This window comes from Diadema antillarum, unplaced genomic scaffold, assembly GCF_040938485.1.
Source record: "Diadema antillarum isolate AM-2024a unplaced genomic scaffold, OU_Dant_1.0 seq00000089_RagTag, whole genome shotgun sequence".
NCBI classification, from domain to species: Eukaryota; Metazoa; Echinodermata; class Echinoidea; order Diadematoida; family Diadematidae; genus Diadema; species Diadema antillarum.
The window spans coordinates 96247-123300 of NW_027271179.1; the positions used below are offsets into that span (position 1 = coordinate 96247).

A 27054-nucleotide genomic window follows, 5' to 3' on the forward strand; every position below is an offset into this window, starting at 1 on the left:
CTAATGCTACAATAAATTAGGTGATAACATTAAACTTTTGAATCACATTACAAGGTTTGCTTCACCATAGTAGTGACGGCAGCAATTATGATAATAAGTAATATTTTATGACAAGTAGCATTCGATATGTTAGGAGGGCAGAGTTCGTCCAGTAATTATTGTCCAGTAGCCATCGGCATAGCCGTGGATGCAAGATTCTTGTCGACATTTATTGTGACGTTCCCGCTATGGCATGTACTGATACTGACAGATGAAAGAAATTTCTGTTTCGATGCTGGAGGTAACCCACGTGTTGTCCGCCCTGTTGTCAAAGGAGTGTACAGCCTGGATGTGGGCATTTAGCTGAGGTTGGTCCGGCTTGAAGCGGTTCCACGCACGGGGCAGAAAAGGCGTGCCATCAGCCCAGTAGTATCTGCAAGGAATTGATTTGCAAAAAAAAAAGTGATAGACCCATAACGACTTGTCTGACACGTGGTTGTCTGTTAGATTTCCTGCAAGCATTGACCTTCGTAGAAGTGTGATGTCATTCCGTTTTCAATTTAACCTAGCAAATATAACATCAGAGAAACAGAATGGTAGAAGTTTATTTCACTGTAATCCGACGTTACACGATGTAGTTATATATTCATATCGGTTGAATATGGTTCGTTTTTCCGGAGGTCCGCAATTTCGAAAATGGAATAAGGTTCGTTATTCCAAAGGTTCATTATTTCGATGATTCGTTAATCCGAAAGCGAAATAAGGTTCGTAATTCCGAAGGTTCGTTATATAGTATGCACCTTCTTATCATTTTTGGATTAACGAACCTTATTTCATTTTTTTTTTATTAACGAAACTTGGGAATAACGAACCTTATTGCATTTTCGCTCTAACGAACCTTCCGAACAACGAACATAATTTTCGGATTAACAAACCTTCGGAATAACGAAATTTCGGGATAATGCCACAAACGTTCGCATTAACGAACATCTATATACGGATATGTATACGGATTTTGTGTGTCTCGGAATATTGAACCTTTTGAATAGCGAACCTTATTTCATTTTCGGAATAACGAACCTTATTTTATTTTCGGAATAACGAACCTTTGGGATAACGAACATCACTCGTTGTATCGGTAACAAATACATGCGCAAGTTAAAAGATGTAATGTCATTGCCTCACAAACCCCTGTTGACTTGTGCACAAATCCGTTTCAAATGAGGTAGAGTGTACAATATGTTGTGACTTTTGCATCAGAATATTTTGGTTTTGCAATAACTTGGCGATGACCACTTATGAAAAAGAGAAATTGCTAGATCTTAAGTAGATGTAATGCTTACATTGTCTCTTCATTTTCCCTTATAGGTGACAAAACGGGAAACTTAAACACATTCTTTTATTTCTTCTGTTGTGTTTGTCTATTGAAGAGTAGAAATCAAAGTTGAAAGGTTGTTGTCAAGCATCAGCTGAAAAACTGCATGCAATTAATGTGCACTATCTTTATCTATGAGGCATGGACACTTTAGCACCTTCCGGAGGCATTAATGAGATCAAGTTAGGATAGAAAGCCTATCAAATGTCTCACTCATTGTTTCTCCTCTCTGCAAGGCCCATCCAAACTTTATTGTTGCCACCACCAGTGTATCGCAGCCAGTTGTGCTGAAACCTGTTGTGTTGAATGTCCTTGGTAGTGATGAGATATCCTTTTGGTGCTAATGGGCTAGCCTGGTAACTGAGACATTTTAGCTGAGCCTGCAACCAGGGCAGCCTCTCCCAGAAGTACCTGTAGGAGACACACATAAATAGAATTACAAGTAACCATAGTAGTTATTATGACTAAGTAAACGCTAATCTGAGCAACATTACTTTTATTTTCGTTGGAAGCCTTTTAAGAGAAAGACTGCGAACTTTTATTTTCAGTTGAAGTTTCCAAAATCAGGAATACACTTGGATCCATTTCAATAAGTGCATCCATCTGTTCGTGCCTCCATCTATTTATGCAACTTGTCTGTTCATTGATTTTTGGGGAGACATTTTGTCTCTGTTTGAATGAGTGATTTCCCTGAACCATGTGTCCTGTGTGCCAATGCTACTGTGCCAAATAGCGACTTAGCGGCGTCGAAGCCGCGTAAGTCATAATGATATTATAGCCGAAGAGGCCCACGGATATATGTCCTGAGAAATTTGCTTCCATAGGACACTTTCAAATGAGCAGCGTCCTGGTGCCGCCGCGTCCGCCATGGCGCCACATCGGTGTGCTCTACTATATCATGGAGGTGAAACAGGCTGAACTCTCAACATCTGTAGTTTGGAGTTTAGATTGAATTTGATTTTTGAATAACCGCTCTCTGTCCACCTGGTAAGTCTTTATTTCTGAGACATGGTCATTATACCACCTTCCTGAGACGTTAATGAGATCAGGTTAGGATGTTAATGAGATCAAGTTAGGATCTCGTGAGACCTCGTCTTCCTGATTTCTCGGGGTCTGAGAAGACCATGAAGGCAACAGAAAAGACAAAGAGGCGAGAAACGAGTTCTCGTCATCTCAATCTCTAGGTTCCGATAAGACCCGAAGGTTTGTCCGAGATCTCGTCTTCCTGACTTCTCGGGGTCTAAGAGGACAAGGAAGGTACCAGAAAAGACAAGGAGACACGATCAATCATCATTTTCAGCTTTTGTTGTCTTCGTGACTTCCAGGTCTGAGAAGACGAGAGCCGAGAGCTTGTCATTTTGACATTTTGGGTTCGAGAAGGTGCGATGAGAAGGCGAGTGATGAGATCTCGTCTTCTCGACATCTCGGGTACGAATAGGCACAAAGTCATATTCTCCGACCAGAAAAGTTGAGAACAGGATCGAGATCTCACAACTGTCCTTCTCGTCTTGTCCGACCCGAGAATTCGAGAAGACATTTCATATCTCGCCTTCTAGCCTTCTCTGGCCCAAAAATGTGGCGGAGGCGAAGAAACATCTTTTCCTCTAGGTGGTACTTATTAGCTTCCGTATTCAGGAAGACATTTACATTGCCTTGCATGAAACATTATTTCTAGCTAAGTTGATCGTACACCTTGGGCGAAAATCGATTTCCCTTTTTGATGCATCAAACCATCTGAAAGTTTAACACTCAAGGGGCATGTACGAATAAAAAAAGCTTGGACTATTTACTCACATGAACATAAGAGTCGTGCTTTAATCAGGCACTTTGTCTCTTAATGGTTTCAGTAAGCGCTCTTTTGAATGCCGAAACGTGCAACTACAATAAGTATTGTCTCTATTGTCTTGTTGTAAAGTTGTTCATAATGGCATTATAAACTGACTAAAGATCTGTAATCCTATACAGCGCCTCTCAATTATCTTAACATATTTTGTCCCAGGATGCACCCACCTTACGAGTCCAGGGCCGAAAACAAAACCCTACGACACTCCCAACTTGACCTACCAGATTATGATTCAGCCACTGTGTGAAAGACTACGAAACAGGAGAGCTAAATTTAAATAGAGTCCTGCTCCCAGAAAAAAAAAAGATGTCAGAGCAAGTTTTGAGCAACCTGTTAATTTCACTGCCACTTGAACGTGATTTCAAATAAAACTGTTTGCGTGCTATCAGATTTTATCACAAACAAAGGAAGGTTACTCAGAGTCCCGTCTATATTCATCACCGTCGACGTCAGGAGACAGGAAGTGCCTGTAAACATTCTCTCATTAGCAAAAGGAAAAAGAAAAAAGAGAGAAAATGTATCCCATCCCCGCTACACCTCCCCTCCCTCAAATTATCACCCTCTCCACGAAAATTAAAAAGAAAAACAACACACTGGGGACATAGGGGTTGAGTCGATAGACTCACGGGAATGCTTCGTAACGCGCATGGGGTACGTCATATGCAGATAAGTTGCGTGGCTCACCATTTAGGAAACACACTGACTTTTCAGATTTCGTCAGTGCTTTACAAAAACATCACAATATAATCACACTATCATTCCAGGTGGTATTTTCTTATATCCTTTTGAAAATGTAGTCTAGAAGTAGAGAGATAATCGTCTCGTAAGTAAAGATCTTTCTGGAATGTCTTTGCTGCCGTCACTCAAAACATCTCATGGTCATGCTCTCTTGGACGTTCATTCCAGACTGCAATCGCTCTTCTGTGGAGAAGGGGGTGGTAGATTCGTAGTCGGCAATTAACATTGATGCCAGAATGGTCCAAGATTTGAACCCACAACCTTATAATAGTAAACCCATAACCAACGAACCAATGCACCTGAATCTGTGCGAAACAAAGAATGTCAATATGGAACCCTGCATAGCACTCCAATTTGAGAGTCGAATTTGAATTTCATCTGCAGATAAAAATCTGTAATACAAAGCACAGTTTGTTCCAAGTTCAAGTTTGGCAATATGAATAAGGAGAGATATATCATAGGGCTTCACATGTTGTCTGAATAACTAAGGTACCTTTGCCATTTGTCAAAAAAAAAAAAGGCGTGGCTACTTTATTGTGTACATCTTATATGATGATGGAAAATAGGATGTTGTAGAACTCCAGATCGACTTTTTATGCATAAGGCATGCGAAGTCATCTTTGATCAGGACCACTATGGTGGTTTTGTAGAGAACCCTTGGACGGCTTGGAATGATAGAGCAGAAGTAGCTCATTGGGATGGGACCTCCATTATACGGTGACTAAGATGCAACCGACCGATCCTCCTCGCACGTGACTGTCGGATCCAGTTTCCTGTCACTTAGGGTGTACCTTTGTCATCCTCCCTCGGGATTCCAGATTTAGCTGTCAGTTCCTGTTGCTCTCCAATTATAGAATACTTACATGTCTTGAGATCCATTAAATATTTATTTCTAATAACTTGCCCAATGTTCACATGAAAAAGTTAATGCCGTACGAGTTGATTAAACAAAATAATAGCAGCTATACTGTCTTTCGCGTCGAGACCCGCTTGTGCAGCAATAGCATAAAAGTCATGATTTTCGAAAGCATCCTTGCCAAGGGGTAGAGGATTGATAACAGGGATGATAGAAGGGCGGGTAAAAAGGTAGAAAAACAAATGCAAACAACAAAAAGAAAGGACAGACAAGCGGATGTATATGTAGGTACAACCCCGAAGAATAATGAATCTAGGAGAACTTGGTGTGAGTAGGTGGTGGAGAGTAGCAACAGAATGAGATTAAATCAGTGAAAGTGATGGTTGCAGTAACGACTGAACAGGACTGGTAGTAGCACTACTAAAAGTAGAGCAAGAGTGATAGAAAAAGAGGAAGAGGAAGACGTTTAATTTTAGGTTGGAGATGGAAAAGCAGAGGGGCATTTTGCAGCGTTATTGTAATCTCATCAACAAAAACAGGGTTAGATCGGTTGAAGCAGAAATACTTCTCCTGGTGGTGACACAGGTGATGCAGCGGATGCAGATGTTAAAAAAAAATGTTGAAGTAGTATGAAAAGAAGGGATACGGTGGTATTAAAAGCAATGCTAACAACGATGACTATAGTAATAGAAGTAATAGCTACAATAGAGCAGTTGTAGTGGGTTGGAGATGGAGAAGAAGTTCGACACTTTTTATCCGAGTAGTGTAACTGTAAGCCTATTGGTGTATCATACGTATATGTGATATAAGTACATATCAAAGTATATAAGTAGAAGTACAAATAATACTGCTAGAAGAAGTAGCTTTTGCGCGAGTCGAAGGCGTAGTGGTAGTAGCAGAAGTACTAGTGATATCCATTTGCAGATTGGCAATGGTAACCGGGTTGGAAACCCGCATGATCCATCTGAACCCATCGGAAGCTGGATTGATGATAATTATATTTGTAGGTTCTTCTATTCCTTAGCACAAATTATAATTGATTCATTGCTTTTTCTGTGTCCGACACAATCTTCAATTCTCACCCTCGAAAAAACGCAGATTTTAAGCCTAGAATTAATTTCTCACTGCGTTGATTGCTCTTTAGATCCGTGATTACGGTAGAGTTTTCGTAGATGAAGCTTGATGTCATCAGAGACTCCAACTCTCCCGTTTTCGACGGGAGATCTCCCGCCGAAAACCCATTTTTGCAAAATCTCCCGTTCTCCCGTTTGAGATTTAATATCTCCCGCCCTGGCTCTTTGTCTCCCGTTGGGAAGGATTTCTTACATATTTCTATTGTATGTTGAAAAAATAAGCCTTATATAGCAACAGAGACTCCAACCCAAAGTACCTTCTGATCTGGAGATTCTCCCGCCTGAAACCCTTAGCAAACGGGAGACTCAAAGTTGATGTGTGCGAAGCGCGAAATTCCCAGGGTTCTAGATGCTCTCTCTTGCTATATAAGGCTTATTTTTTCAACATACAATAGAAATATGTAAGAAATCCTTCCCAACGGGAGACAAAGAGCCAGGGCGGGAGATATTAAATCTCAAACGGGAGAACGGGAGATTTTGCAAAAATGGGTTTTCGGCGGGAGATCTCCCGTCGAAAACGGGAGAGTTGGAGTCTCTGTAGCAAGAGAGAGCATCTAGAACCCTGGGAATTTCGCGCTTCGCACACATCAACTTTGAGTCTCCCGTTTGCTAAGGGTTTCAGGCGGGAGAATCTCCAGATCAGAAGGTACTTTGGGTTGGAGTCTCTGTGTCATTCTACAGATTAATGAATGAACAGGTCAGGTTCTGTCCACTTTTCTTTGGTGTTGATGTTCTTAAAAATGTAAAAGCACTGATGTGATTGGATGTCACTATACAAAGAGATCTGTCGATTCATCTTTTGTTATAAAATTTGGTGTTTTAATTTCTAGTGCATGTTTACCTCTATAGGGAAATAAACCAACAAAATCCTCAATGATGAAAATATGTGTCACTCTGGTGCCACGGTATTGGGGAAGTCTCTTCTCTGGTGGAACCAGAAAGACATCAGCATGTTGAAGCTAAAGAATATGTCTAGTTATCCACCGACAAAATGGTTGATAACATCCAAACTTACTTGTAGCAGAACTTTCCAAAGTTGGTAAATCCCGGTTGACAGCCCTGCATCGGGTAGATATTTTGTCCCGGTACCGTCTGTCCATACGATTTAACCGCTAAAGCGGACAGTATGAAAACTGGAATCAAAAGGTTCCTCATGGCCCTATAAACGGCTGAGACGAGATGTGCTCAGAATTCTCTTCCGATCTGTTAGTAATATCCTCTCGATCGGTGCACTCTCTTTTCTTCAGTCTGCAGTTTAACGAAGCTTGTTATAGAACGGCGAACAATGTATGCAAATAGTGATGGGCAATGCCTTGACCACGAATCTTGTTCACAAAGTACTTCACGACTCCGAGAGGTTGATTACAAGTAATGATGATAGCACTGGACTTGCCAAGTGGTTAGAATGTGGGAGAGTGGGACGCTCCGCCTTTCGCCTACTCGCACTAGTCACCTTTCATCACCAAAGAGTAAAGCACATCTGCACGTGGTCTCAGCGAGGATCTATTTATAGGGCGCGAAATCTCCTGGTTTAAGCTCAATAGTCTCGGTGAAAGACATAGTGTCTATTTCATTTTCCTCTGCTGCCGCCCCTCATTGCATCTGTCTGAAGATGTACCAATTAGCCGAGGCGGAACTGCTTGAAGGTGGTGAGATTGTCATTAGCATTATAGCAGGGTTAAGACGATGAGCGCCCTACATTGACAATGGACATTATTTGTGTATGTACCAACCCAAAATACGGTGTTCTACAGATGATGATGATGTAATAAAAATAATAATAATAATAATAATTATGATAATAATGATCGTTGAGTGATAATGAAGCTATTGATGGAGGTGTATAGTAACATCAAATATCTGCTGACTGTGCATCTGAGCTCTGTACATTATTCGTCTGTTCTTACATGGTGAAAAGAAAATAAATCGCATTCCTTTTGTACAAATGCGATGGTAATTTTGAAATGATTTTAAGCCATCATGATGACTCAATCATATCATTCTACTGCGTATCTTTAACCCCCCCCCCCCCCCCCAAAAAAAAAGAAGATTATTATTACGATATAGGAACTGTAATTACTGTGTTGTTTGAGCGTGTATATACGGGTTACATACTCTCGTGTTTTTGCCATGTACATGGAAAAAAAAAATGATTTTAAATGCCTGTCATATGCTTTTAGTATCGCGGTTAATTGATTAATTCTATTTGTATTTCTTTCTTTTTGTTCTTATTTGAGGAATTAGTGTTAGAGTGGGAACGTCAAAATAAAATAAAAAATACTGCGCACTTTCTTCTTTCAATCTTTTTTTTTTGTAAATCCAACTCCCTAAATATGAAAAAAAAAGTAAAGTCCCAGAAAATTTCTCTGCTTATTGGGTGTCACAATGTTTCAGAAAAATGCACTTCAATGTAAACATTAAATGCTCAACCTAAATTGATATAAAAAGAATAGACATTTTCAATTTGTAGAATATAGATTGCTGAATGCGTGTTATGCGCATTAAAATAAAGTTTTATAATCCTTGCATATATCAAACAGAATAATGAAAAGATAGTGTGTGTGTGTGTGTGTGTGTGTGTGTTGTGATTGAGAGAAAATTGCCGATTGATATAAGTAGGTTAGTAGAAAAAAAATAGTCTACATAGTTTCTCACACCGTACGCTTGGAGCAGGTGTATCTAGTGAAAATCGTGAAAGAGAATGTGTTAATTTCTCTTCCTTCACAGGTTCACTGCCAATCAAATAATCAAATGAATTTATCAAGTTGGCTAACCAATTATTGTACAGAGACTCACAACCCCAAGGTAACGCCTGTAGCGCTGGGAGGTGTTTATTTTTCACAGTAATTAAAGACTACACGTCACAACTCGAGTGCAGAGGAAGGAGAAAATTAAGTTTATAAGCTCTGTTTAGACTGTTAGACGGCTACGAATTTCATCTACGATCCCATGTCGCTTTTGTTGGGCAGACAGCCTATAGTGACGCATATAGCTCTTGTTGGGCATGTTGGGCAAAAGGCGACATGACGCACTTTAATGTACATAAGATGCTTTTCGGAGAATGCGGAGTAATCGTTTATTATTATTATTGTTGTTATCATTATCATTGTTATCATTATTATTTTAGAAATGTTTCCTCTGCTCTTCCTTAACCGACTCTTTAAAACACCTATGCAAGGAAAATGCGTATTGACTTTTGTTGATTCGTCTACAACTCAATATTACTTATGTGTCCAAATGAATACCGTATCTAAATGCGTGTCATATAGTTTACCATGATTTTTCTTCTACTTTTCTTCCGATTACTTGGACAAAAACAAAAACCTTCAAAACCAAGATTTTATCTGTCAACCACTACAAAAATACTAATATGATTAACAAAATAAATGGCTCACGCTTAATTGATATTCATGTTGCCACAAAAGTGAATTTAAGACTATCTATAATTCAACACAAGTCAGCATGCATTCACATTGCATAGGTCCTTTAAGTGGAGGAGGAGTAGAGGGCCTTTATCTAGACTTGCGTCTTTTCGACCGCTTCCTGAAATCGCCTGCTCCTGATGAAGTCTTGCCCCCAAGTGTTGCTCCCCCCCCCAAAAAAAAAAAAAAAAAAACACCACATGATTTCATAGAACTTGACGTACACTTCCACACTATGTTGAATTTCAAACCACAGAGTAAAATCAGAACAATATAGGGAATGGTAGACGTTCCATCGAAATTGGGACCGAAATAAACGAATGAATAAATAAACAATAAATAAATGGAAGTTAGAGCTTTTACATGGTGTAATCGAATAGCGCTACTGGGCGCAACCACGACACGCAAATTAAAACAGGTGTCTGATATTACTGTTTCGCGAAACCATATGGAACATTATGATTTCATTTCTATTGCAGGTATTATTCTGTTTTTAATAACCACCTTATAATGGATTATGATGGTGTAGAAATGCACTTTATGTAAGACCGAATGCACTTCCAGGTGTTCCTATCTATAGGAAGAAAGAAAATATGTAAATATGCGCAAATATGTAAAATTTAATGACCCTGGGTACTTACACAATATCATATTTTACAGCTGAGGAGTTAATTAGCAAAATAACCATGTATCACGAAAATGTGATTACTGGAAACCCAACGTTGATAGATAACAATTTTGATAAGCATTTTGTTTTTGTCATTAAGAAAAGAAAATCTTGATAAAAGTGTTAAACATTCTGACAAAACCTTTTCTCGTATTTTCAGGCACTTTGTGATTTTGACACAATTTTTTTTTTCAGCCTACGTTTAGGGATGAAATGATTTTATTTTTTTCTCTTGTTTCAAAAATGAAATGAGTGAAGGTTATGAGGAAGTTGATGATATTCTATTAAAAAGTATTATCGTATTATCGTATAGCCGATTCTCCGGTTTATGTAATGTTTCACAAGTGAGTGAGATTGTCCCTGAAGACTATGAAAATTACTCGGGTTAATCCATTTTACATACAAAAAGGAGACACAAAGACATTGCTAAGCATCAACCAATTTCTTTGTTATCTGCTCTATCTAAAGTATCATAAAAATTGATACACTATAGAACTTTGATTTTTTTTTTGGCAATCCCATGAAATATCTTGTAAAGTTGTGTTTGGATTTCGTGAAAAAAAATATATAAACCTCTCATGCAATACAAGGTTTCATAATAAAAATAGCAGACTCCCTCGACAATATCTCTCACATGGCTGGCATCCACCTGGACTTTTTGTTGGCTTTTGTATAACTTGGGTCAGTTACTGCATGGACCTGAGTAATGCAAAAACATAATTTTAATCAATATATTGCCGCAAATATCTTTCTCTTATGTTGGTTATATTATATCGATCCATATTAGTATCCTATACCCAGACAATATATGAACAATTGATGAATATCACCTATCCTTGTCACGGAATTTGAAAGTAAACAGAAAACGTTATGTTTAATGGTCCAAAACTTTGGGTAACCTCCCATATTACATCCAAACATGCCCCTTCCATTTATGCAAAGGAAAACTTTCAAAGTTGCTAAAGTTATTCCGATGTAAAAAAGGAACATAAGTATTTCATTTGAAAAAATTCAACCAATATCAAAATTACCATGTTTCTCAAACGTCCTTGAAAAATAGTACATAAGAGTTAAAATGTATATTTTGTTATATTATAATATTCTATGTAATGCTCAATAGGAATTTTCCACTAATTTTTCAGCTGAAATGGCCCTTGTAGATCTCCGGAATAGCATTCCTACTTCACTAAAGTGATAATTTTCTTGTTATTGGTGTTTTTCTCGATTTTTCCAAAGCTTTGGATATGATAAATCATGAAATATCAATTAAAATGCTTGACTGTTATGGTATTGGAGGTCTTTCTTTAAAGTGGTTCATTTTATATTTAGTAATAGTGATAGGAACACTTAAGTTACATAATATGAAGATACTCTATCGGATACATTGTGATATTTTGCGTGAAGTCCCCCAAGTTTCCACATAATAGCGTCCTTGTTATTTTTGATATTTATCAATGATTGGTGTAATATCGTGTATGGCCAAGTTTATTTCATAAGCTGATTCTGTTCTATTGATTTTTCATTTTGATTCAAAAGAGTTGATGAAAGATTCGAATAATGAGCTATTCAAATTTTCAAAGTGGTTTCATGATAATAAATTGATTGTAGATAGTGCAACGGTGAGAAAAAGATTTCAAAATTTGAAGTTTGTGATGTAAAAATAAATGATGTAAACTTGTCTCGAGTAGAATGTACACACTTTTTAGAGGTTTACACAGTGCGTATCCCAAAAAAAAAGAACTAAAAGGTAAGCCAACTTTGGAGGGCTACTATTTCATAATTGTCAGCTATGGAGAAGGAATAATGAAGGTCTCACTGGATGGATGAGATCTATCAATGAAAGTGGTCAAATTAACAGACCAGCTTGCATGACTGCAGGCTTGCGTTTAGGGTTTCTTCTAACCTTTTATGGTCCATACCCTTCAACATGGCCATGTTGTTGATAACTTGGTCACTCCCACAAAGGTTAACCCATTATCCATTGATACCTTCATATTCAAAACATGGTTTGTCGCTACGAGCTATGTATTGAATATGAACAGAGAAAATGGACTGTGTGGGTTGGCCTTGTAGGAGTGACCACGTTATCGGACAGGTGGCCATGTTGCAGGTTTCATATGGACCATGAAGAAGAAACCCTGAACACAAACCTAAACGCAAACGTATATTCGTACATACAGGCGAACCTGTTAATTGGGACACTTTCATTGACAGATTTCCTCCATTCAGTGAAACATTCATTGTTCCTTCACGTGACACTCAAACTTGGAAAAAGTGCAATTTGTCATTGTCTTTAAAGTTCATGTGCTCAGTCTTGCGTGACATATATGTCAACATAATTAGGCACCAATGGAAAGAAGAAGTTTTCTTCTTTCCTCACAACCAACATTGTGCTCTCCATATAGCTGACAATTAAGAAATGGTAGCCCTCCAAAAATGGATTACCTCTTTTTTGATACGCACTGTATTGACTGTAATTTGAACTGGAAAAACATACAAATAGCCATGAGAAATATTGGAGTAATAGATATGCTAAAGATTATTTCATGAATTAGCAATGAATGTTTTGATTTTGTTATAACAGTTTAGTTTCATCTCATTTGAATTATTGCAACGCTGTATGGGCAAATATTCATCCCTCAATTTTACTTGGCACATTTAACCTTCAAAAAAGAGCGATTCGATACTGCACAAACGCTCATTAAAAAACGCCCTCAATGCCTTTGGTTCTGAAAATGAATGTTTTAAATATATATTAACTAAATAAGTTCAATATTCTTATAAAACATGTATTTATAAAAACATATAAAACATAAAATGCTTTTGTTACGTGAGATGTTTTCTGATATCTTTAAATTCAACGATAAGATTCAAAGTCATAACACACGAAATAGTACCACACATTGTAGATATCATTTGTTTAAAGTAAAATAAGATGTATATAATGCACACACTCGGACATACTGGACCTTCAGTAGGAAATTTTACCAGATACGGTTACAAATTCTCCCACTATCAATATCTTTAAGAAGAACCTTAAAAGATATTTGTTAGATGGTTTGATTTTCCATTATGGAATACACGGTGATTATAGATTGCAGTTTCTTTTTTTTTTCTCTCTTTGGTTTTATAGAATAACTATCATTTAATTCGATAGTTTTCAAAAAATGTTGGGGGTTGTATTTTCTTTCTTTCTTTCTTTTTGGTGATATTTTCATCTGTTTCATGTTGTGATCGTAAAACAATGTTGTTTCACCTACTGGTTTTTCTTGGTAACTTTAAGTTTAAGTTTAAAAAAAAAACACACACACATCCAAAAGCTCGACCCCCCCCCCCATACAGGCTGTAGGTTTGTAGATACTGTATTTATTTTATTTCTTTCCTAGTTATCTATATTGTTCTGTTTATATGTTCGTAAGTTTCATATTTGTTTTTCCATTCCTTCGAGATGTGGGGTCCGCTACTTTATTCCAAGCCAAGCTTTTTAGTGGATTCCTCAATTTCTTTTGTAAATATCAACTTCTACCACGTATTCATGATTAAATTTCTTGTCAGTTCATGAAAAGATTACTGTATTTTTTTAGTTTGTTTGTTTTTGTTCTTCTGCATATTATAATTTTCCTGTATATGGCTTCTTTTTTTTTTCTTTTTCTTTTTTTTGCTGATGGAAATGAAATCAGTTCATTTGTATTCAAATCTACTAAGCACCCCTCTCTTTGGAACGTCAACTGGAATTAAAATAGGTTTAAAGATTTATAAATTGCAAAGAAATGTTTGATGTCGCTGCTGTTTAAAAAGTAGTGATTACGTCCCTAAATGTCAAAAGATATCCATGTTGCATACATTAATATATCATTTTCTTACTATACACAATGGCTTACTGTACATCTCTGTGTCATTTTGTAAGAACACGCTAATGAAAGCTTTCCAGTCCGAATGAGGATCGATTAAGGGAGACTAATTCAGAACTCTGTTCTCTTTTTCTATCTTTAATACTCTGCACACACATACACACTCACGCACACTCACACACACACACACACACGCAACCCACATGAAAATGTAAAAATATTTATATAGGGTGCCTATTGCCGATTGAGAATTCATATGTCATATATGATAAGGGCGTTAAGTTGCCACTAAAGCCATAGGGTTCGAGGCTTCTCAACGTCCTTATCATTCTTAACGGACGTCATAAAGTTAGTATGTGATCGCGCAATACAATCATGGGTTATCTGATTCATGGAAATAACATGTAAATATACAAGTAAATGCATAATTTGTATGATTATTCTATATATGACGGCGTTCTGTCTTTATTATCGTCTCATCAACTTTTTCAGATTTAAATATGCTTTAAAAAATTATTCTACTATTTTGTGTCGCATGACTTTCCTGCAATAATTTCATTCCTTTTTAAAATATTTTTGGTACTTAGTTAGTGTGACAACAAATACCAGACGAGACGACAACAGGAAAGTGTAGGACCATTTTACTCAATATGCCACTTCGAAATGGAGATATGACTATTCTACTGTTTTTTAACAAACTCCTAGAACATGATGACAATAACACAGGCAGTAAGTAAAAGAGGTCATGAATATCATAACAAACTCCTTGTCTTTATTAATAACAAAACTACTGCAAAACCATTGTTTGCCCATTGACAATTCAAGCCACCATCAATGGACTGTTCCGTTTGTCATACTAAACTTTCGTCATATTTTAGCAGCTGAATGGCATAGATCGAACACAAAATTGATAATGATAGAAATAATAATGACAGAAACAGATCATCAGTTGCGATCTTACAAAATTCATTTGAAGAGGGAGACAAATTGAAGAAAATTCACACGTCAACCTTCACCCCTCTGATTAATATCATCTTGCTTTTACTGACAGAAATACTTCAGATTCTAGAAAACAGGAGAATAAATCAGGAATTGGTGTTTTATGGTGTCTTTTTTATTACTATGGCAGCAATAGTACACTAACAAATATTTTGATTTCGAAACAAATTACGTACATATCTCTATTGTCGTTCTCTGTCAAAATATTATGTCAATATTCCCCGAGCGGAAATTTCTTTGTAGACTTAATCAAGCAGTAGAATAAATGTTGCTTATGCGATTGCTTACATTAAGAGCTGCAGGTCCTTTTTCATTTCAATGAAGAGCAAGACATGTTTTAAAGTGAGTTAAATGAATCACAGCCACCTAAATTATTATTACATGGGTCATTCCCGTCTTTGAAAGTGACAGTCATCTTCACGTTATAGTACGCCTATCAGCAATGACTCGTGCGTTTAACATTCTTCATTCCGTTAGTGTTGAGACGCACGTTTATCTATCAGAATCACGTTCCATATCACAAAAATAAGAAATTATATTGTCCGTATTTTTCCTGACTGAAAAAAAAATCAGAACGGCAACAACAGTATTTAATGATAGAAATCATAACAATTATATCCGTATTCTCAGTTTAGCTCGTCCATATTCAAATTGTGACTATGGCATGTACTGATACTGACAAATAAAGGACATTTGTGTTTCGATGCTGGAGGTAACCCACGTGTTGTCCGGACTGTTGTCAAAGGTGTGCACCGCCTGGATGTGGGCGTTCTGTTGGGGTTGGTCCGGCTTGAAGCGGTTCCACGCGCCAGGCAGAAAAGGCGTTTCGTCAGCCCAAAAGTATCTACAAAAACATTTTGTGCAAACAGATATAATATCATTATTTGTCAAATGGCAAAGGAGTGCTATGCTGTTGTCGTTGGATTTGTTCATTTCAAACGGGTTCACTTTTATTATCGCTATACCATGTATACTTCCGACAATGGTATTTGACATTAATACGATGATACAATAATTACAATGCAGTCATCCAAACCCGTTTGCCATGATCCTGTATATAGCCTCGTTCCCAGACAGGACGGGCCCAGAGAGAGAGAGAGAGCGAGAGAGAGAGCGAGAAAAAAAACACGTGAAAACAAAACAAAGTAAAAAAAGCAGACAATGATAATCGGCCGTTCAGACTAGCTTATGAAAGTTTTTGGTAGTTCACATCTCAAATATTACAAGAAGACATTTGTAATGATCATATGTTATACACCTGTTCTGACCGGTGACACGACGTTTGCTCCTGCGGCAATTGCTCCGGTCCTTTTTTCTTCAAGGAATTAGGGTTAGAGCTAGGGTTGGGGTTGCGATAGAGTTTAAGGTTAAGTTTGATGTGAGGATTAGGATAAGGGTAAGTGTTAAGTCTATGGGTAGAATTTATATCTAGTTTGGTGGGCAGATATTTCAAGGGAGCAATAGAATTGTCGCAGGAGCAAATGTCATGGAACCGTTCTGGCCAGTGTAACACTCGCAGTTGTTACCATGTTTAATACCTGAAATTCTTGCAAGCTATGATATATTGTATAATGCTTGGTAATGTTTACTTAATATTAAAAAAAAAAAAAAAATATATATATATATATATATATATGCGCCCAGGTTGTTCAATTCATCTTTGTTCCCAAAATGAGATGATAAGGAAAATGAAAGACATATGAAGGAGTTGCCTTTAATAGTTATACGAGGGTTTGGGTCTTAAAGGTACCTATATGTTGTCTTAAAGGTTACGTAAAGGGATGGTAAAGTATTGGTTGAGATGGAGATTGGGCTGTTAACTTTTTGCGAGATAACAAGAAAACACTTATGAAATAATTCAAAGTATACCATTCTAAGAGGAATGCAAAGTTTAGTAGATGAAAATCGGTTTCGGAATGGCTGAAACATCCAGGAACAAAGTAAAGCAAAGGGATCCTAATGAAAGTACATTTCATTAGGATTGCTCTGTGTTGGATATCTCAGCCATTTCAAAACCAATGTGCATGAAATAAACGTAGAATCCGTCTTGGAATTATATGCTCTTTCATATTTCATACAAAGGTTTCTCATTATCTCACTAAAAATGTTAAAATCCTAAAGTTAGGTCTCAACCAAAACTATACGATCTCTTTAAGACATTAAGTGGAGATACGGTGTGGTTCCTGATAATGGCAACTGTTCATAAGCTAATGATAAAAGATAAAACAATATTTCATAATAATGGTCACGAGGGAAGAGAATATCTGTTATGTTCGCAAATAAGAAGAACATTTCGTTGCCTTCCTTCACTGGCTGTAGCATTATTTGTAAAAACCAAGTGGGGTTGGTAGCAGTCATTACAGCACCACAAGGACGATATACTCAGTATTGGCAGTAAAGACAGAAGATAGCAAGCTCTAGTTCTGCGACACAACGTTAAGACTACGCAGCGCCTCCTCCCGGGTTGGACGATGGAAATAGTTGTCCCTCGCAGCATGAGTAGAGCACCATTTTTTGCCTGGCGTCGTCTTTGCGTTCACGTCGCATATCTAAAGCTCACTATACCTCTATAACGACCCAAACCTACGAAGGCAGCGCAACCGGTACATAATGATGTACTATGTACTGTATAATTATAGAGAATTCAAGAGGGTGGTTTGTGTTGCATACCTATGGGTATTCCCCCGTCTGTAGCACATAACTGATTATTTGTAATTATACTGAATGATCCAATCTCTGGACTTGACATGCTACCTCGTTTCCATGGTAATTCCCGTGGCATTATAAAGCATTACTATTTACCATTTGCAGATTAAACAAAAACCCAACTTTAATGCCTCAACATAGTTCCAAAATGGGAGTTAGGGATAGAAACAACCAATGTAAAATGTAGACCATCATGATTAATGTTAAGTATTGTTAATTTTTTTTTTCATGAACAATGGTTATAAAAATTGTTCCTAGCATAACCGTCTTCAGTTATGGTTTATTGAGAAAAATAGTGATATCTCCTTACATTTTAGGTGTTATTGCGAAATCTTTATAGGTATATAGGATGTTTGGTAATACAACTGACCTACACATATGGCTGAAATATGATAATTCGAACATATCTTTTTTTTTATCACTGCTCCCAATAGTAAACAATACCTTTAAGCTTTACGGATGGAACAAATGGAAGATGGAATGTTCTGTATGTTTAAATGTTATCTATATGACTTACACATCGTTTCTTTTCTCATATAGTCCCATCCAGATTTTATTATTGCCGCCGCCCGTGTATCGTAGCCAGTTGTGCTGAAACCTGTTGTGTTGGATGTCTTTAGCAGTGATGACATATCCTTTTGGTGTGAGTGGGCCCGCCTGGAAAGTTGCGCATTTTGCTTGAGCCTCATCATAAGGCAGCCTTTCCCAAAAGTACCTGTCAGGAAGGCAGAAAGAAAGAGAGAGAGAGAGAGATTATAATTCAACGATATCTAATAAAACAACAACAACAACAACAACAGCAAACTTAAATGAGGACCCTGGTTTCTCTACAGGGTGGTTTGTGGCTGGTAATGCCAGTATTTCAAATTTGGTAGGAAATACTTTTTGCATTATATAGGTTAATAACTGGAAAGTAAAAAGTATTTTTTGTCCAGATCTTTCCAATTGGAAGGCAGTGGGTTTTTTTTTTCTCTCTTCAGATGCAAACAATCCACTGGCATGGGCTTTCTTGTCAATATTGCTGAGTTCTATTTTTATTTCTTTTTGTGTCCATAGAATATTTTTGCATACATACATTTTTCTGTGCTCTTAATTTGAGTATCCGCCATGCAATCTATTCTCAGCATCATAAAATTTACCCTATTAACTGCAATTAACTGCTTTATCTTAATCGAGCGTTTGGTATTTTGCTTTCGGCCTTATTAATTACCTTCTGGGAGAAATCCTCTCCTGCCAAAGTTTGTAATCTCTCAACAAAATAGAAGTATTGCCCTTCTTTGTGTTAGTACTTCAGTTCCCCTTTTTAACGACCGCTGTATGTTCCATTACTTTGCATTTTCTTTTTCTGTTCTCCTTTGACCATGCGTTGAAGTAATTGTAGATGTGTTACCTGTGTGCATATAGTCCTACACTACATGGCCCTGTACAAAAAGAATATACCAACAAACAAACAAAAAGGTAAGCTGCACCAGGTGTCATCCCTTCCTAAATAAGTGATGATAAAAAAAAGAAAACTAGATAGGATATCTAATTGGACATCTAGTTTGAGTAGTAGGACATTTTGTCTTTGCGCGTAGGTCAAATGCGCATATACAGGGTAGATCCTTCAGATGATATATTTTCAGGACAGAATTTTGTGGGTTCTAGGTTATGCTTTTTGCTCTTTATGAGGGTTTCTTGTAGTGATTTTAAACGAATGTCAATGGCGAAACTCGCCGACGAATTTCAGCGCAAATACAGAAAAGACCAGAATTAGTTTGCGTAGAGATACAATCAATCGGAAACGTTCACCTCGTCTTAGATATCTCCTTTTTACATTTTTCTCATCTTTTGAAAGTTTCTTTGCTGATGATCTTCAGTATTTCCTAAATCACTTTCTATTGTATTTTAAGAAAACTGTAAGACAGTAAAATGTAAAAAAAAAATCTGTCAATGTAATACTTCTGTAATAAACGTTCAGGGGTGAAAAGTTTAAAAAAGAACCAAAGATTCCTTTATTTTAAGTGTCGATTCTAAGTTCTGTTATCTCTTAAAAGATGATTTTACTTAACATTGCATTTGTATAACGTATGAACGTTTAGCTGCCATACTTTCACAAATCATTTCAAAACAGGTGTAAAGTCTTGCATGCTTCCCCCATTTTGATATCAAGGATAAAGTACGCAACGTGAAGAATTCTATAGTGATATATCTTTTCTATTCAAATATTAAGAAATACGTGGCATCTTGGTAGTAAAATCGAAACCTCATTAACAGCAGTAAATTATTAATATATTCATATTAACATCTCGTCAGAGACATCAGAGACATAGCAAACTACTTAGATCCGTGTCATCATCCAGGTAAGCAAGTAATGATGGATTAATATCACTAGCACACTAAGAGAAGAAACAAACGAACTCACTTGTAGCAAAACTTTCCAAAGTTGGTGAATCCTGGAATACAGCCACTCATGGGGTAGACATTCTGACCCTGTACGCTCTGCCCATGAGACGAAACAGCGATAAAGATTGAAATCAGTAGGATCTTCATGGTGTAAAATGGCCAAGATGTAGACAAGACCTTTCAAATAGCAATACCATGCAGTTCCGGTTAAGCTGGTTTTGATACGCTCCTTATCTGCAGGCTGCTTTTCGACTACTATAACGACGAAACGTAGATGGGGAAGTCGACCGGAAAGACAGAGTACCTTTCAGGTGTGATGACACAGAGCATTTTGCTTAAAAAAAAGAGTACACGAAGGCTCTGTAAGCTGATGTAAGTAAATCATGAACAGGCACCGAACTTTGCTGACACTCACCCGTCACTTTTCATTAGCACAGAGTAAAATAGATCCGTGCTTGGTTTTGGTGAGATCCTTCAGTAACAGTATGAAGGGCAGGATATCACCTTGTCTTAAAAGCTTAACAATCACTGTGCAAGACATCTTTTGTTGTTGTTGTTGTTGTTGTCGCAGAATGTCTGTTTAAAAACATACCAATTAGCTGAATGATTGAAAAACAACAACACTGTGCAATACATGGAGGATATGCGAGGCCATTGAAGTGTTTGACTGAATGATGGAACATTTTATAAGGATGAATGTAAATGAATCTTTTTTAAGTATTCAACTATTTTTAAGTAGATGAAAGAATTTAAAAAGAAACTATACAGTCAATTCCTTTGGTATATCGCATATCAGTGAATACATCATGGCCCTAACCTGCAACATCGGAAATAACAAGAGTTCATATATATACATATGGTCGTTTGTCAAGAATCTTCATAAACTGATAAATTCGTAACTATAAATATATCAAGTACCAAGGAACGTCTTCCATGCAACGTTAATCTTATAGCGGTATGCTTGCATGAAAACGTTTATATAGAGAATTTGAACATTACATCCTGATTGAAAAACAAGTATTTTGCAGTTTGGATTGTCATGTATACACTGATACATGAAATCATTAAATCAATCATGTACTGTTGCTAAGCAAACGTGAAAATGTGATGCCAACGCTTCAGGGATTACAAACAGCTTAATCACACCAAATACTATCTAAACGAAACTCTACAAGAAAAATGTTATTCCTCATTATTTTTTTTTTCAGAACAGTGAAAGAGCACGTTTGGATTGATAGTATTCTCGATTTTCATAAAATGTACATGGTTGATACTCAAATCATCAAGGGTCCTTTTTCGACAGAAAAATTGGTAATGTTCTTAAATCCGAAGATCCTTTAATCCGAAACTTAAATGAGGTTCGTTATTCCGAAGGTTCTTCGTTCCGAAACACACAAGTGCCGTATATCTAGATGTTCCATAATTCAAAAATGGGATAGGGTTCGGTAATCCAAACAGTTGTGGCTTTATTCCGAAGGGTCGTTAGTCCGTATATGAAAAAAAAAACCCAAAGTCGTTATTTCGGAGGTTTAATCCAAAATGAAAAAAAAAAAAAATCATCATTCCGAAGGTTCGTTTATCTGAAAATGAAATCAGGTTCGATCGTTGATCCAAAAGTAAGAAACATAAACAAAACAACAAAAGGTGCGTATTGAGGAACCTTTCTTATTCGCTTTCAAATTAATGGAACTTTGGAATAACGAACCTTCGAAAGAGCGAACTGTAACTAGAAAAATAGCTCACACCGATTACTTATACATAATTTTCATGATGATATTCATAATACTTATGATAAATAGTCATTAATGTTTCACGTCTTCACATCTTGTTTGCCCATTGTATTTCGTTAGTGTAAAACAGCAAGGAAATAAACTAAAAGAAATCAACCTACTTCTACAATTAACTTTACGAATCGTTCAATATACAGCGTCTAGTCACTGTTAGTGGTAAGTTTTCAATCAATAACAGTAGATTGATAGAAGCCACCTGTTACTTGAATTATCACCCTGTTTAGGCGTTATAAGCGTATGTGAACAATCTTGCTACCTGCATTATGTCCGAGAGGAAGTTTTATCCTGGAATTTTCCTGGAACCTTACGACTGAACAGGCTTACTTTTACCAAGGAGATATTAGAAGAGGTAATCTATCATAATATTATTTCAATCAAGGAAGTATACTACAAGTGAGCTCGGCTAGTAGCAACCTCCTTGGTCCAATACTACTGTGAATAGATCTATGTGTTTATTGAGAAAGTTGTATTTTGTAATTTTGGTCTTGCGAAATTGTATTTTCTTTCTTTGTGACATTTTCATGAGAAATATGAAAATAAGTTTATATTGAAAATTGAATTTGAAATAGAAACTCAAGCTGCATATTGGCGCCACTTGGTTTGACAGTCCTAAAGAATCATATAGAGCTATATTTCCATTACATCTTTTGACATTGGACAGACAGGCTTTATTGATAGATTGTGCTCTTCCGATATTACATTTGATTGATATGATTGAGATATGATATGATATGACATCATGTGATGATATCATATCATATCATAATTATATCATATCATATCATATCATATCATATCATATCACATCATATCATATGATTTGATATGAATATAAATTATCTCTTCATTCGTGAAGATACATTTGTTTCGAACGTGTGACGTTAGTCGCTGGAAATAGCTAGATTGTCTTATACGAATGCACGAAACGACGCTGATGATTGAAAGTATGTATAATATGTATGCAATATCATATATACAGTATGTCCCCCCCAAAAAAAAAAAAAAAATACAATCAGATTTTCGCATTGATAACACCCAATATGATTAAACTGTCTAAATGCTACTTCAGGGTCTTAAAATATAACATCTTAGCTCTATTTTGCAGAAAACCCCATTCAATTTGGTTAAGCGGTCACAGAGAAATGTGACAGTTGTAAAGCATGTCATGAGTCTGATTCTTCCAAGTTTAGCACTTTGATGCTTTTGTGTGTGAACACAATAGACAGAACTTGGAGGGAAGAGATTCTTGACATCCTCTACAAAATTACTCATTTCTCTTTGACCCCTGAAGCAAATCAAACGGGGCTTTCTGTAAGATGTGGCCAATGAGTTGTAGTTTCATACCCTGAATTTGTATTTGGATTGATTCACCATTTTTAAAGATATCATTGCGGAGGGTCCCATTGTAATTTTTTTTTTGGGGGGGGGGGGGACATACGGTATATGTATATATATATATATATATATATATATATATATATATATATACAATGTATTATATTCTTCCTTATGGCGATATGAAACATGATGTACGCTGTTTTCTAGAATTAAACATGAATTTCAGGGAGAAATGATATTCTGATATTCTTCATCAGTACATGTATTCCATATAGCGCTATGATAATCAATTTATCACCATCAATTATGTATTTATGCAAAGGATAAACTGTAACCAGCAAAATGTAGAACACGTGCGTTCACAAACGAAACTCATTCGCCATAGACATTTTCCTCAGATGACACGAGACAATTGCACAGGTATTGAGGGACACTCGTCAGCAGACATACACTATGGGTATCTGACTATCTGACTATAGGATACAGTAGATGACTCTGTAAAGATGAATGCATTTGAATTGAATTAAATGCATTTGAACCGAATTGAATTCAATTCAACTGAATGCGTTTGAATCAAATGCGTTTGAACTGAATTTGAATTAACTTGAATGCATTTGAATTGAATTGAATTGAACTGAATTAGGGATTTTTTTTCAACCCTTTGAGGAGAAACAAAAGAAAGCGTTCAGAAAAAGGAATTTACAAGCACAAAAACACACACTCATGTGCACACATGAATGTATCCTCAAAATAAAAACTAACGCACTAACATTGAGTATACCCAACGCAGCCTTACATAAACCCCATAAGTGCTATAGAGTGGTGATGACCGGTGTCACCAAGTTCTTTGGGGGAGTGGTTCCTCTTATCCCACCTGTCTTCCGTAGATTTAGAACACTCCATTAAGTAATCTCCGACTGATACAGCTCCAAACTACTGACTGACACTTTTTCGACACTCATTGCAAATTTTGTCAGGAATTTCTGAATCGAGTCAGGAAGTTGTTCTTTAGCCTTGCTAGATTACATAACGGTTCGAGTGAATTCCTCACCGAGTATTTAAGCTGATAGCGAATTGTCCATTTTCGGCATTTTCCCTCCCATATTTTGATAGATGAAAAGACATTGGAACACCATATTCATCAGGGATAGCGTGGAAATAAGTATTCTTCATGACACTAACTGTCAATACGGGGAGTGTGAGAGTTGTGTTTGTAACAATAATTGCGTCTGTCATGTCACAAATAACATCTGAACCCATTTCATTCTCATCGGTGAGCGAGCTTTTGTGTTATCAAGGAGGAAGGAGGTTCGAGAGATGGAGTTACAACTGACTATAATTATTCAATCAGCTGTCAGTTTTTTTATGAATGGACAAAAGAATTCAATAGGTGCATTTGTGCCTTTGATGTTCGATGCTTGAAGCCGCCATCTTTCTGAGCAAGCAATCTGAAGATTCATTTTTTAACGCTCTGAAGATTCATTTTTTAACGCTAAAATAATATCGGGTATATGCTGCTCGTTTATATATCAAATGAAATGAAATTTCACCTAATGATAAAGCATATAAAACGAAAGTCAATTTCGTTTTCGAAAATATGTGCAAAAGTGTAAATCTGAGCTGTATTTTGTGAAAGTGTTTGAAATTTTACCCTCATGGAAAGCCGGTTTTATCACTTTTCTCCTTATTTCCGCAAAATGAAACTAATATGGTATCATCTTCAAGTCTGCATGGTTCTTTATAAATTACAATATTCCAGATTAGCGTACAGACACGTACAGTCGAGTAGTTTTGATATCTATTTCAGCAATATTTGAGCAATTTCTATTCGCGCACCCCCGTGCCTTTACCATTGTCTACCGCCCATCGTTTGTAAGTAGGGATAGCGAAAAGTAATCACCATCACAAAGACATATCATCCTTGGAAAGTGGCTGGTGATTATGCAATGAGACACGAGTCAATTGTCTTCGCATCTGAGCGGCAGCTCCAGTTTGACACATACTTCAAATATTTTTGAGTGGCGGCTTCGAGCATGGGATCAAAGCGAATAAGATTGTTGTGACTCCATCTCTCGAACCTCCTTGCAAGGAGGTTCAAGAGAATGGAGTCACACCCGTCGCTTATCCTTTGCTAAATGTTCGATGCCGCCACTCGAAAATATTTGAAGCATGTGCCAAACTGGATCTGCAGCGCAGATAAGAAGACAATTGACTCCTGTCTCATTAGGCGTTTTCACATCAGCCCGATGTTTCGAAATAGCGCGCTATTTTCTGACTTGGGAAATTAAAAAATATCTCGAGCTTGGATTTTTATCGGGCTGGTGTGAAAACGCCTATTGCATAGTCACCATCCACTCTCTGGGGAAGATATGTCTTTGTGATGGTGTTTTTAAAAAGTAAGGTTTTTTTTTGTGAGGTTTTAAAAGTAATGGTAATTACTTCTCGCTATCCATTCTTATAAAAGATAGGTGATATTCATTGGTAAAGACACGGGGATGCGCGAATAGAAATTGGGCAAAAAATAATGAAATAGAAATAAAAATTACTCGAGTGGGGATGACTGGGCACTAATCTGATATAAATTATCTATCAATAAAGAATTATACTTGAAGATTATTCCATATCAGTTTTATTTGTGGGAATTAAGTGGAAAAGTGATAAAACCGGCTTTCCAGGATGGAACAGTTTCAAACACTTTCCCATGATACAGCTCTGATTCACACTTTTGCCTACATTTCTGGACGGGATTGACTTTTGTTTTATATGCTTTATCATTAAGTGAGATTTCATTTCATTTAATGAATAAACAAGCAAAATATAGCAAAAAAATATGCTAACGTTCAAAATGAATCTTCAGATTGCTCAGCAAGACGGCGGCATCGAACATCGATCACCAAAGGCACAAATGCACCTGTGGAATTCTTTTGTACATCAATAGAAAACTGACAACTGTTTGAATAATTACAGCCAGTTGGAACTCCAACTCTTAAACCACCTTGGTGTCCAGTGGCGGATCAAGAGGGGGGCGCAACCGGCGCACGCCCCCCCCCCCTTTATTTTTCGTTAAAAAAAAGAAATAAAAAGAAAAACAATGAAATGAAACCCGGAAGTGGCACCAGAAATATTAGTCACGCCCCCCCCCCCCCTTTACAGAATTCCTGGATCCGCCCCTGGTGTCATTCAAGTAAAGAAGTTTCAAATGGCCCGGCAAAAATACCTCTTGTCAGAACGCAGTCTAATTCGAATAATCAATATTTCATTTGCGGTGTCTCGAAATAACAATTAGGCCTACTTGAACATTGTTTACGTCTGTAGTAACATTAACGTTGTTTCTGTGAGGATATTGCATCTGATGGGTAAGAACGTTTATCTGTACTCTCTTTATGTCTCGTAAGGTATCAACTCAATTATTGATAATATCTGGCGCTAAGAAGTTCTTAATTGGGGAAAGTTGTGTTTAAAGAATCTTGCAATCTCAAAGCATAGAATTGGATTTACTCTTCAAATACTTTATCAGCTAGTGCTTTTGAGGTTTTTAAAGTTTTTTTTTTTTTTGTTTAATAAGCAGAGTATGTAATAACGATGATTTTCACAACTGTTTTCAGTATCATTAAAATCTATGCCGAAACTTGTTTGGCCGAGTCCCCATAGGCCTATCGTGCACTATTGAGTCCAAAGTGAAAAACGTCTTATATGATTTCGTTCCATTTAACTGTAATTTACCCAATTTTGTTGCCTGATACGAAGTCATATCCCAGGTGACGATATAAGTTTGATTAAATCCGTTCGAAGTTTCTTGTTAATGTATAAGAGACGCGTATTGACATGCTATAATGCATCCATTTTCACCTGTTATTTAATCAGGCTTTGTTTTCTTTAAATGACTAGCAAGAGAACACGAGCGGTAATAGATATGGCAAGGAGGAGATGTACGAAATGTATCAGTAACTGTTCGGAAAAGAAAGATACCGC

The 27054-nt window shown here is 36.8% G+C and overlaps 2 protein-coding genes across 2 annotated transcripts; both read right to left on the reverse strand.

The window, feature by feature from the left end:
- Positions 1–217: 217 nt before the first annotated feature.
- Positions 218–7079, reverse strand: LOC139726530 (lithostathine-like). Its single transcript, XM_071637512.1, has 3 exons — positions 6940–7079; positions 1568–1765; positions 218–412 (listed from the first exon to the last, which is right to left on the reverse strand). The coding sequence occupies exons 1-3, from the start codon at positions 7077–7079 to the stop codon at positions 226–228; spliced, it is 525 nt and encodes a 174-aa protein (XP_071493613.1). The 3' UTR covers positions 218–225.
- An 8441-nt stretch (positions 7080–15520) lies between these two features.
- LOC139726531 (lithostathine-like) lies at positions 15521–20101 on the reverse strand. Its single transcript, XM_071637513.1, has 3 exons — positions 19974–20101; positions 18087–18284; positions 15521–15707 (listed from the first exon to the last, which is right to left on the reverse strand). Exons 1-3 carry the CDS (start codon positions 20099–20101, stop codon positions 15521–15523), a joined length of 513 nt encoding a protein of 170 aa, XP_071493614.1.
- Positions 20102–27054: the final 6953 nt, after the last annotated feature.